This window comes from Sus scrofa, chromosome 17 (assembly GCF_054392235.1).
Source record: "Sus scrofa isolate SSC_HxYL_T2T_F1_AM1 chromosome 17, Sscrofa_HxYL_maternal_Yorkshire_Landrace_v2.0, whole genome shotgun sequence".
Lineage (NCBI taxonomy): Eukaryota > Metazoa > Chordata > Mammalia > Artiodactyla > Suidae > Sus > Sus scrofa.
Window position 1 is genome coordinate 18,312,965 of NC_139399.1, and position 12,948 is coordinate 18,325,912.

At 50.2% G+C, this 12,948-nt stretch overlaps 1 protein-coding gene across 6 annotated transcripts in view; it reads left to right on the plus strand.

The window, feature by feature from the left end:
- The first annotated feature begins 2,768 nt into the window (after positions 1 to 2,768).
- Positions 2,769 to 12,948, plus strand: part of IKBKB (inhibitor of nuclear factor kappa B kinase subunit beta) — a 59,449-nt gene continuing 49,269 nt past the window's right edge. For 4 of the 6 annotated variants that reach the window (XR_014831684.1, XM_085002510.1, XM_021077170.2 and 1 more), the window contains exons 1-2: positions 2,769 to 2,875; positions 3,444 to 3,566. Coding sequence is in view for 4 of the 6 variants with exons in the window: in XM_021077170.2 (XP_020932829.2) it covers positions 3,462 to 3,566 (105 nt within the window). In the remaining 2 variants the exon portion in view is untranslated. 6 annotated transcript variants of the gene reach the window in all.

The window sequence follows — 12,948 nt, forward strand, 5'->3', positions numbered from 1 at the left end:
GTGTGTGTGTGTGTGTGTGTTATGTGCATATATACCACATCTTCTTAATGCACTCATCTGTCAGTGGACACTTAGGTTGCTTCCATGTCTTGGCTTTGTGACTAGTGCTGCTGTGAACATGGGATTGCATATATCTTCTTGAATTATAGTTTTGTCTGGATATACACCCAGAAGTGGGATGGCTGGATCACATGCCAACTCTAGAAAATAAATTTATTTTAAAAGTTGATTTATTAGAGAAATACTTTGCACTTAACAAATATGTCAGGCACTATTCTGGTGTTTTACAACTGTTTACCCATGTTTCTTTCTCTTCCTGCCTTGAAGCCAAGTGTGCTATTTAGCAGAGACAATAGGATAAGTGGAGAAATAATGAATGTCCTGGCGTGCCTAGAGCAGCCCTGGGTCCACTGACCCCTCCAGTTTGGACTGAAAAGTGTTCCTAGGAGTTAACTAGAGCCTTGGGCTCTGTTCAAGCAGGAGGGTCCTCTGTGTCAGGCACAGCCCTTGCCATCTTATCATCTGTCCTTCACAATAGCCCCCCTGGCACCTCCTGCCTCATGCTGCTCTGATTAGGCTAAACCTGATGCTGATGTTGCTGATGTTTCAATTGTTTCTGTTTTATAAAAAATGACAATCTCATACAACTCATCTAATATTGCCTACATTTAAATTCTTCTTCTTCTTCTTCTTCTTATTTTTTAGGGCCGTACCCATGGCATATGGAAGTTCCCAGGCTGGTGGCCTATGCCACAGCCACAGCAACGCCAGATACGAGTCTCATCTGCAACCTACACCACAGCTTACAGAAACACCGGATCCTTAACCCACTGCTCGGGGCCAAGGATTGAACCCACATCCTCATGGCTACTAGTTGGTTTCGTTTCTCCAGAGCCACGACAGGAACTCCTAAGTTATTATTATTTTTTAAATATGTATTATTATTTAAATATTCTATTAAATTATTTCTACTTTATTGGAGTATACTGATTTACAAATTATATTAATTTCAGGTATACAACATAGTGATTCAAAATATTTATAGTCGGAGTTCCTGTTGTGGCTCAGTGGAAACGAATCTGACTAGAAACCATGAGGTTGCTCGTTCCATCCCTGGCCTTGTTCAGTGGGTTAAGGATCCAGGGTTGCAGTGAGCTGTGGTGTCGATCACAGATGCATCTCAGATCCCGAGTTGCTGTGGCCCAGGTGTAGGCCGGCGGCTACAGCTCCGATTCGACCCCTAGCCTGGGAACCTCCGTATGCCATGGGTGCGGCCCTAAAAAGCAAAAAAAAAAAAAAAAAAAAAAAATTACAGTCATAAAACATTGGCTATGGTCCTTGTGCTGTACCATATATCCTCGTAGCTTCTTTCATAAATAGCAGTTTGTACCTCTCACTCCTCTACCCCATCTTGCCTCTTTCCCCTTCCCTTTCCTCACTGGTCACCACTAGTTTGTTCTCTGTATCTATGAGTCTGTTTCTTTTTAGTTATAGTCATTAGTTTGGTTTTTTTAGATACATAACATACAGTATTCGTCTTCCTCTGTCATATTTCACTAATCCATCCATTAATGTGGCCTACATTTTATCTTTTATTCTTTTTAAGTTCCCGGGCTAGGGGTGGAATAGGGGCTGCGGCTGCTGGCCTATGCCACAGCCACAGCCACGCCAAATCCCAGCCAGATGTGTGACCTATGCTGCAGCTTGCGTAGGATCCTTAACCCACTGAGCCAGGCCAGGGATCAAATGCACATCCTCATGGAGACTACGTTATGTTCTTAACCCACTGAGCCAAAATAGGAACTCCAGTTGCCAACATTTCAAGGAAGAGAAATGGATGCCTGGAGTGGTCCAGGCCACTTGTCCTAATGCGTCAGAGGTAATCAACAGCAGAATCTGCATTCAAAATCCCGTTTGCTTCCTTCTAAACCTATTTGTATCCTACTTTTACAGCCTTTTAAGAACTGGGCCCAAGAACTAGCTGCTGGGGGCTGAGTATCTGATCATCATCCACTTACCAGTCTGTGATTTTGGGATAAAGACTTTTTTTCTGTGCTTTAGTTTTCTCATCTGTTAAATGGGGGTAATAATACTGCACTACTGTCCAATTTGTAGGTTTCCCTTGAGGATTGAATGAGGAAACCCAAGTACAGAGTTTAGACAGTGCCTGGCACTTAATAAGCACTCCTCAGGTTGCCTTTGATGCTTTTTCTCCTGCCAACACACACACACCCTTATGATGCCAAGTAGGGAGGTGAGAATCATTAACCCCGGGACTGAAAGCTATTCTCAAAATTTCCGCACGTCCCTGGGGCTGAAACTGCAGTTTAGTATTAAACCACCAGATTTTTCCCCCCTATTCTTTATTTTTTTAAGGGTGGAGAGGGGACTGTCACGTCTAGGGACTACAGGTGTGATTTATGAAAAGAGCCAAGGAGCCTCCAGACAGGGGGCGAGGGAGCACGGCCCCCAGGACAGGCTGCCACGGCAATTCTTGTAAACTGTCCCTAAATCAATCCCGGCGGGGGCTGGGAAATTCCCCCCATAATAAGTCTAGGAAGCAGGTCAGGCTGACCCCAGAAGGGCTGGGTGAGGAAATCCCCATCTACCCGGTCCCAGGAACCGCTCAGGTCGAAGCTGTACTTCTAAAGGAAACTCCCGCCTTTTACGATGGGTTTTAGGGCTGGTCCCCAGCCGGGCGGGCGGAGCGGGGGCGGGGATGGGCGTGGCCTGGGCCGCGCGCCACGTGCTCCGTGACGTCAGAGCAGGAAGTGTTTGAGGAAGTGGCGCTCAGCGGGTGGGTTGGAGGTTCCCGCACTTCAATGTCTTTGGGGTGGCGCCCCCACCCGCGCCCCCGCCCGCGTCCCGCCGCCAGGTGAGTCCCTCGGGCGGGCGGCCGGTGTCACCTGCCGGGCGAGTTAGCACCCCATCTCTCCGAGGCCCCCGGAGATGCTCTCGTGGGGCCTGAGTCGGCGAGTTCCTGTTGGAGGTGGGAGCTGAAGGCCCCCCGAGCCCGGCCCTGGCGGGGTGGCGCCGGGTGGTGGCAGCGAGGTGGGAGCCCGGGCCGGGGCCGTGATTCGTCCACGCCGCGGTGACGCAAGACCGCGGGGAGCTGAAGGGGAGGCGTCCCGGCCACCAGGGCAGGGCGCCCGGCCGGGGTCCGGCTTGGGATCCCCTTTCAGGTCTTGTAGTTTGAGGGCCTCTCCTCCCTTCTGCTTCCATGCAGCTTGAGGGGGGGCGGGAGGTTGGGGGTTGGGGGGGAAGACAGGAGTTTCCTGCTAAAACCAAAACCAAACGGCCTGGTTTATTTACAAGATAAAAATCAGTTCCGATTTTTCTCTTTCACATGGAAGGACCATGGTATCTCTTACTTTGTCCATGCCCTTGAGTTCCATTTTTTTCTTAACCATCGCTTTTTGTCCCCCGCCCCGAATTGCTTACAGAGTTAGCAGGACATCAGTATGAGCTGGTCACCTTCCCTGACAACCCAAACATGTGGGGCCTGGGAAATGAAAGAACGGCTTGGGACAGGGGGATTTGGGAACGTCATCCGATGGCACAATCAGGTAGGCCCTGTGCTGCTGGGAAGAGCCGGGGTGGCAGGTTTGGGGGGTTGTGGGGGCAGACTTCTGCTCCCTGCCTCTGCTCCTTGGGAATGGGGCTTGCCTTGGCCATGGACTTCATGAGAGAAGGAGCCTGGGCAGGGGGCGTCAAGGGCTCCTGACCTGACTCTAGGTTCAGGATCTCCAAGCTTTATTGACTATGCCACCTAAATAAATAGTTAAAAAAAATAAAGCAAAGTAAATTTTCAAAGTTCCTGTTGTGGCTCAGTGGTAACGAACCAGCCTGGTATCTATGAGGACTCAGGTTTGATCCCTGGCCTTGCCCAGGGGGTTAAGGATTCCACATTGCTGTGAGCTGTAGTGCAGGTTGCAGACGTGTCTCGGATCCTGAGTTGCTGTGGCTGTGTCCAGTAGCTGCAGCTCCAATTGAACCCCTAGCACGGAACTTCCATATGCTGCAGGTGCAGCCCTAAAAAAAAAGTAAGCTTTCAGCTTCAATTCTATGTATTTAAAATTACGTAGCTATGCTAACATTAAACTATCACCTACTAATATACACAATATATATATCACATTATGAAAGCTACCAAAATATAGAAAGATCTAAAGGGTGAAAATAATAAAACATTTCTAAATGTTGTATTATTTATGTTTTAAAAATTAATTTGAGGAGTTCCTGCTGTGGTGCAACAGTTTTGGCGGTGTTTTGGGAGCGCTAGGATGCAGGTTCAATGCCAGGCCTGGGACAGTGGGTTAAGGCTTTGGCATTGCTGCAGCTGCAGCTTAGTTTGCAACTGCAGCTCAGATCTGATCACTGGTCGGGGAACTCTGTGTGCCACAGAGCGGCCAAAAAAGAAAAAAAATTAATTTGAAAAATATTTTAAATATCTACCAATTATGGTGTCTTCCCAGTGTTGTTTGCCATACTTCAAACATGAATTATATGGATACACACAAAAGTGAGAATTATTGCTAAGGATGGTGGATGAACATCTTCATTTCAAATAGTTCTTACAATTTTAAATCATTTGGACCGATTTTTCTTTAGTCCTGGGAGATCCTCACTGGTTTGTTTGTTTGTTTGTTTTGGTTGCACCTGCGGCATATAGAAGTTCCTGGGCCAAGGACTGAATCTGAGCCGAGGCCGTGGCAACACTGGCTCCTTTAACCCACTGCCCCAGCTGGTGTCTCTGCAGCGACTTAACCCACTGCACCACAGTGGGAACTCCAGAGCCTCACTGATTTTATTCCTTATGTGTCTGCCGTGAGTTTCTCACACCACAGTGTTAATTATTCCATATTCCCATTCACTTTGGTGTTATATGCACTGACATTCTCCACGGGGAGCTCCAAGCTGCTCATCCATCTTATGAGTTATGTTATTAAAATTGCATAACATCAGAGTTCCCGTCATGGCTCAGTGGTTAACGAATCCAACTAGGAACCATGAGGTTGCGGGTTCGATCCCTGGCCTTGCTCAGTGGGTTAAGGATCTGGCATTGCCGTGAGCTGTGATTGCAGACTCGGCTCGGATCCCCCGTTGCTGTGGCTCTGGCGTAGGCTGGCGGCTACAGCTCTGATTTGACCCCTAGCCTGGAAACCTCCATATGCCACAGGAGCAGCCCAAGAAATGGCAAAAAGACCAAAAAAAAAAAAAATTGCATAATATCATTTATAAATCTACCTCAGTGGGGCACACAGAACCTGCCCCATGTCCCCGCATGCCTCTGTCCACCCCTTGCCCATGGAATGCCCTTTTTCATTGGGGTACCTCGAGTGTCAGAGGAGACAGGTGATCCGAGGAGGGTGCTGTACACTTAGTATCAGGAAGACTTAATTTCCTCTGAATTTTTTTGGATTCCAGTATTGTATATTGGCTCGAAGGTAGCCATCACCCACCAAATAGCTAAAATTAGCTTCTTGACTCCAAGTTCAGAAACCCCAAAGCCCCTGAGGGAGGGCGCCTTCTTTTTAAACAAGGTCAGCAAGCACATCTCTGGACTGAAGAGATGGCAGGTTTCCTACCACAGGGAGGGTCATCCAGGCCACTGGGCAGCCACGGTGGGGCGGCGGCGGGGCGGGGGAGCATTTCAGACCACCCTTCTCTATCAGTTGGAAGACATTTGAGGCCCTGCACTGTATCCTGTCAGCTCTGAGCAGATGGAACAGTCCCTGGAGGAATGTGGGGGCCAGAGCTGGAGGGCAGAGGTCAGGTGGGCAGGCAGTAATTCTCACACTCGCCTGGGAAACTCTGACCCCAGCAAACCCTGTGGTTGGCTGGGCAACCAGAGGCCTAGCCTCACCACAGGAGAGCCAGATCCTTCCACTGCCCCACACAGACCTGGGCTGGGCTGCTTGCACACAGGCTGGGGCTTTTAGAGTCTTGACTACAGCAAAGGTCTCACTACAGCTGGACTAGATACATCTTGGCTTCCTTCAAAAAAATTTCTATCAAGGGAGTTCTGGTAGTGGCTCAGTGGGTTACAAACATGACTAGTATCCATGAGGATGCAGGTTTAATCCCTGGCCTCACTCAGTGGGTTAAGGATCTGACATTGCTGTGAGCTGTGGTGTAGGTCGCAGACGTGGCTCACATCCCAAGTTGCTGTGGCTGTGACATAGGCTGGCAGCTGCAGCTCTGGCTCAGCCCCTAGCTTGGGAACTTCTATATGCCACAGGTACAGACCTAAAAAGCAAAAAAAAAAAAAAAAAAAAAAACCAAAAAAAAAAACCAACCCAGACTGTCAGGATGGGCCACTTGTCTGCCATCTCTCACCCCAACTGGCCTTTGTCTTCTTTCGGGGCTCAAAAAGCTATCAACAGATGGAGTTTGTTGCTGGCTTTACAGCTATGAGTGTGTGTGTGTATTCATCTTCTAGAATTACTACTTTTGCGTTCCTTCTCCTGTTCAGAAACTTAGTTTGTTCTTTTTTATTTATTTATTCATTTTTTCCTTTCTTGGCTGCCCCATGGCATATGGAGTTCCCAGAACAGGGATCAGATCCGAGCCTCAGTTGCGACCTAAGGCAACTCTAGATCCTTTAACCCACTGGGCTGGGCCGGGAATCAAACCTGCATCCTGGTGCTGCAAAGATGCCACCAATCCCGTTGTGACACAGCGGGAACTCCTAATTTGTTCTTAATTTTTATTTTTATTTTTTTTATTTTATGGCTGCACCCGCGGCATATGGAAGCTGCCAGGGATTGAATCTAAGCCACAGCTGTGGCAACGCCAGAGCCTTTAACCCCCTGCACTGGGCCAGGGATCGAAATCCACAGTGGCCTGAGCTGCTGCAGTCAGATCCTTAACCCACTGCACCATGGTGGGAACTCCTTTTTTTTTTAAAAAAAGCCAAAAGCCAAGCTCTCCTTCTGCCATTGGAAGCCCCTCCCCTCCCTGCCTCTCCCCTGTGGACTCCCAGCAGATCAGTCCGCCGAGCCCCCTCTGGGACAAGCCTGTGTCTCCTGGATGTCTTGCTGTAAATTCTGCCCATTCCTACAGGACGGGCTGCACCCACCTCCTCCACAGACTGAGCACAGTTCCCTTCAGCCTGTGGGCATGGTTCTCCCGGGCTGCCTTCGACAGCCCCTGTGCGCTGCCTTTTTGTCTGTGCAGAAATGTTCTTGATCAGCCTGGGCTCTGTCTGCCTTTGGGTTTCTTTCTGTTCCCCCATAGCGACTCCATTTATGTTCTGCACGTGTTTGGGGCACAAAATCATCCACTTCTTGATAAAGTGGATTCCTGGGGAAGGGAAAGCACCATTAATCAAGTCTTATAGATGTAAGCTCCCAACTGTGATAATCGTGAGCCGGGAGAGGGGCCCAGTGCAGTGGGACCTCAGGCCAGGGGGTCTCCAGGAAAGTAGCACCACACGGGAGGCGCAAGGGTTGGTAGAGGTTAGCCAGGCAGAGAAAATGGACAGGGGGTTCCAGGCCGAGGGTGCAGCCTGTTTGGAGCCCCTGGCGAGGGCTAGGTCATGGCAGGCAGATGTGAGCAGAAGGGGTGAGGGGCTGGCTGACGTGCCAGAGGTGGCATCAGGCCCCGCCAAGGAGGACGCTGCCGAAGGGAGTCCCGCTCTGGCTGCGGGCACTCGCTGGAAGGGGGCCGGGCAGTTCTGGGCTAAGAAGTCGGTGTCCAAAAAAAACGCCCTGACTTCTGCAGGGTAATGACTCCCACACCGTGCCGTATTTCCAGCCCCTGACAGCTGAACAGCCTTTCTCACCAAATTCCTGAATATTAACCCTTGGCTCTGGGGATCTGGTTCTGGGGCCCCACTGGCACTGACCTGTCATGTGGGGAGACCGGTCAGGAGGTTTTCAGAGAATCTGGTATGAGAATGGACTGGGCTGGTGGTGGTGGAGGTGAAGGGGAGTGGGCAGGTTTAAGAGTTTTTTTTTTTGTTTTTTGTTTTTGTATTTTTAGGGCTGCACCCACAGCATATGGAAGTTCTCAGGCTAGAGGTCCAATTGGAACTGCAGCTGCCAGCCTACACCACAGCCACAGCAACGCCAGATCTGAGCCCTATCTGTGACCTCACCACAGCTCACGGCAACACCAGATCCTTAACCCACTGAGCAAGGCCAGGGATCCTCGAAGATACTAGTTGGGTTCATTGCCACTGAGCCACGACAGGAACTCCCTTAAGAGCTCTCTTAGAGGTGAGATGGGCAGGACATGATGGTGGGGTGAGGGGCTGAGTAAGGGGCGTCCACGGCTCCCCAGTTGCTTCGTGAACACTTGCTCAAGGCCAGGCTCCGTCCAGGAAGCTCTCCAGGTTCTCCTGGGTCACCCCTTACCCGGGGGAATCCCTGGGGCTGCCCTGGGTGCTTAGGGGAGGTTCTTTCATTGGTGTTCAGAACCAGAGCAGAGCGGAGTGCCCTCTGTTAAGGGCATCTTGAGGAAAGCAGCTGGGATTGGGTGGTAGTTATGCAGCTCCTTTCAGGCAGTGCTGCTATACTTAATGTGATAACCGTGTACATTTTCCTGGTTCTCGGTGTCCTTTGTCTACAAGAGAGAATATTTTTTGTGTCATCACAAGAGAAATTCCAGGAGTTCCTGTTGTGGCTCAGCAGGTTAAGGACTCCTGTGAGGATGCAGTGTCAATCCCGGGCCTCGCTCAGTGGGTTAAGGATCTGGGCTTGCCACAAGTTGCAGATGCAGCTCAGATCTGGGGTTGCTGTGGCTATGGCGTAGGCCGTCAGCTGCAGCTCCAATTCGACCCTTAGCCCAGAAAATTTCCATATGCCACAGGCGTGGCCATAAAAACAAACAAACAAACAAACAAAAAGAGAAGTTCCATGAAAGGACCTAAGCATTGGTCCTCAGTCAGGTAAGTGATGCCTAACGATCAGACCCATCATTTATTGAGAACATACTAAATGCAGGCTTGGGCCAAGTATTTCCCATGCTTTCTCTCTAGTCTGCACAATATCCAAAACGGAAATACTGTTATCTTTACTCCCATTTATAACCGAGGAAACTAAGGCATAGAGATCAGGTACCCAAAGAGGCTAAGCTAGTCAGTAAAGGAGCTGGAATCTCCTGAACCTACATTTGTTCAAATCCCAACCTCTTGCCTCCTCCACTGGCTTGTGGCTTTTCCATGGTGGGGATCCAAGGTCAGGGACACCCCTGGAACAGGCTCAGTTGTCCACCGTCAGTCTAAACAACCTTGAAGCACTAAAGGGAAAAAAGGATCACTCTGGCTCGCTAAGCAGAGGACCCTCAAGTGATTATTTCTCGGCAAAGGAGGATTGTGTAAAAGGCCACGCCACCCATCTCCCTGAGTCTTGATTCTCTTACCGGGCCTGGGCCTTGACAATCCTTGCTGCGTGGCTGCTCCCTCAAACTTTCAGCTCAAAGGTCAGCACTGCTGGGATGGGCTGATATTTTCAGTCAGATGTTTTTTAAACATGAAGAAGAGGAGGTGACCAGGGTGACCTCGCCTGCAGACCTTTCAGGAGTAACAGGGAGAAAACCCCAGGGCTCGTGGCCACACAGACCCCGGGTTCAAGTCCTGGCTCCGGTGTTGGCAGCATCAGGGCTTCCAGCCACAACCTCCCACGTGGGTTTGGAAAAAGCTGAGATGCTGATCCCCTCTGCCCTCAGCGTGCCTGGGCCAGACCTGGGGCCACCACCCCCTGAAAACATCTAGACAAGGCAGGGTGCTTTGCCAGTAGCACGTTCTCTGTGTGCTGTGGTGGGAAGGAGGCTGAGGAGTGCTGCCCTGGGTCCCAGAGGATGCCCCGGTTCTCACTCTAGAAGCAGTGCTGGCTCTTAGCCGTCCCCTTACTGGGCGACCCTCAACTCACTCTAGCCTGCGTGTCCTGGAGTCTTAGAGACTTTGAGTGCTGGCCTGAGCGCCACCAGGGGTCCATCAGGAAAAAAGAGCCAACCCAGAATTAATGTGCTTATGCTCCAGTCGAGATCATAAAAGGGACACTTAGAAACATAGAAAACACGTGTCAGTGTGAGCACAGATCATGTGGACGTGACCGTGGCTGTTGTTTATCGAGAGTGTCGTTGCCAGTTGCGCTGGGTGCTTTGTCCCCACTGCCTCTGGAATGCTCAGAGGTGGTAGAAGGCCTCTTAGGCAGGACCTGATAGGAGGTGGGCTGTGGTTCATGTGACAGGAGCAGAGAAGGCGGGTCGAATGGGCAGAGCGCCATCTGGCAAGGAAATGGTACCGTGCATACTCAGGGGCCACTGCGTATCAGACGCTCCGTCTCATTTCGGCTGACAGCGTCGGACAGGGCAGAGTCTTCTCCGCCTTGTGGATAAAGACCTGGAAGCTTAAGTAACGGGCTCAAGGACACACATCCGCCAGGTGAAGGACGAGGGGTCCACCCCTGAGCCCCTGTAGAGGGTTTGGAAGCTACTGTGCCCGTTGGGTGTTTACACCAAAGGGAGTGGGTTGGAGTCAGCTGCTTCAGCATAGACCAATCACTGCTGTTGAGTCGGGGGTGAAGCTGCAGCCAGACCTCAGCCTTCTAACTCTGTGGCCTGGGTTCTGTCCCGAGAATCTCCCTGGGCCCAGCTTCCCACCTTCTCCTGGAAACATTCATCTTGGAGGGCAGGACCTGAGAAGGAACAAGGAAGATGTTTCTAATACCCTGTGTTTCTAATAGACCACAGTGACTGGCTGGGTGGTTGCCATGGTAACAGGAGTCAACTTCCCGACCTGAGGGTTTGGGGGACCTGTGAGTTGGCTTCCTGTGAGTGTCCCTGAGTCATTAGAAAGTGGCCAAGGGCAAGTGCCTTTATAGGTTCACCTTCTATCTCACTTCTACAGCACCTTCCGGTGGTCTCAGAATGGTGCCCCCATCCCCACTTCATGGTATGCTCGCGTTTGTATGAGATGGTTCAGGCCAAGGTTGGGTTTCCAGAGGACTGAGTTGAGAGTGGGAGGTTCCAGGGAGAGTCATCCATGCTCTTGTGTTTCTTTGCTGCTGGAGAACAGACTTCCCAGGGCTTCAGGGTTTCTGTTTCGTTGTTGTCTGTTTCTATTGCGTTGAATTTTGCTTTCCAGAGCCAGGTACGTTTTTAGCAACAGAAGGTCGTTCTACTTGGATTTCTGTTTCAAGTGAAACATTACTCATGGAAAAGCTGGAAATGTTTTACAGTACTTCCTAGAGGGCCTGTGTGAGAAAAGCTGGGACATTCTGAGGCCTAGAAAGTCAGGGTTTCCCCTCCAACTGCAGGACAGAGCTGGGCTGTCCAGAGTATAGAGTCAGTTGTTTTGCGCAGTCGGTTTCATGTTTGTGTCATAAGTTCACTCCTTAGGTTGAGTTGGGGTGTTGAGGCCAATGTCAGATCTTCAGTCTTTGAAATCATCTTCAATGTCAGAATTTATTCCTGGATTCTGGGATGGGCCAGGTGACAGCTGTGTATTAGTGCCGGTCTTTGTGCTAGGCAAGAGGCTGCAGTTCTCTGCAGTCAGCCAGTGTATACATTGGTAGAGACCAATTCCCCAACATATTTTCTAAGGCAATAAATCTACCTTCTGCGGAGTTCCCGTTGTGGCTCAGCGTATTAAGAACCCTACACAGCGCGAGGATGTGGGTTTAATCTCTGGCCTCGCTCAGCGGGTTAAGGATCTGGCGTTGCCACAAGCTGTGGTGTCAGTCGGCAGCTGCCACTCCGGTTCAGCCCCCTGGCCTGGGAATTTCCATATGCCACAGGTGCGGCCATAAAAAAGAAAAAAATAAATCTACCTTTTGGGTTTGGTTTATCTGTCCCCTTTATGAAGGAAGCGTACTATTTATGCTCAGCAGAATAATGGCCTCTCCCAAAGATGTCTGTATCTTAATCCCCTGAGTCTATGACTATGTCATGTTACGTGGCAGAAGGGAATTAAGGTTGTTAATCAGCTGGCCTTAGGTGGGAAGATGATCCTGGATGAACTGGATGGACCCACTGTAATCGCAAGGGTCGTTAAAAGTGGAAGAGGGAGGAGCTCCCTGGTGGCCTTGCGGTTAAGGATCTGGTACTATCACTGCTGTAGCTCAGGTCACTGCTGTGGCTTGGGTTCCATCCCTGACCCAGGAACTTCCTCAGCCATGGGTGTAGCCAAAAAGACAAAAAAAAAAAAAAAAAAGTGGAAGAGGGAGGCCAGAGAGGCAGTGACAGAGTGATGCAACCACCAAGACTCAACTGGTCACTGCTGTCTTTGAGGATGGGGAAAGGAGCCATGCAAGCAGCCCGAAGAAGCCAAGCCTGCACAGACAAGGAGACGCATTCTTCCCTGAACCCTCCAAAAGGGGATGCAGCCCGCCAACATCTTGACTTTAGCCCAGTGAGACCCTTGCCAGACTTCTGACGTCTAGAACTTCTGGGAAAGAAATCTGTGCTGTGTTAAAGCAGTAAGCTGATGACAGTTTGTTGTAGCAGCAAAAGAAAGTGAATACACTGTCCTGTGTATTGAAGTTAAAATAGTTGCCATTTTGGCTCAGGGGTAACAAACCCAACTAGTATCCATGAGGATGAGGGTTTGATCCCTGGCCTCAGTCTCTGGGTTAAGGATCTGGCATTGCCGTGAGCTGTGATGTAGATCGCAAACATGGCTCAGATCCGGTGTGGCTGTGGCTGTGGCGTAGGCTGGCAGCTGCAGCTCCAGTTCCACCCCTAGCCAGGAAACTTCCAGATGCTGTTGGTGTGGCCCTAAAAGGCAAAAAAAAAAAAAAAAAAAAGAGGTGCAGATTTTTGAATGTCTGGATTTAAACCCAGAGTCATTCTGAGGTAACACACCATGAGTTGCAATATCTTCTACTAAACTGTTGCTTAAAATACCATCCATCACGACTTCCCATGCTGTGTGGACGCTCCCGGCAGTGTTCCTTCATCGTACAGCCTGGCTGGTCTGCCTTCTCCCGTGTGTAGACCTTG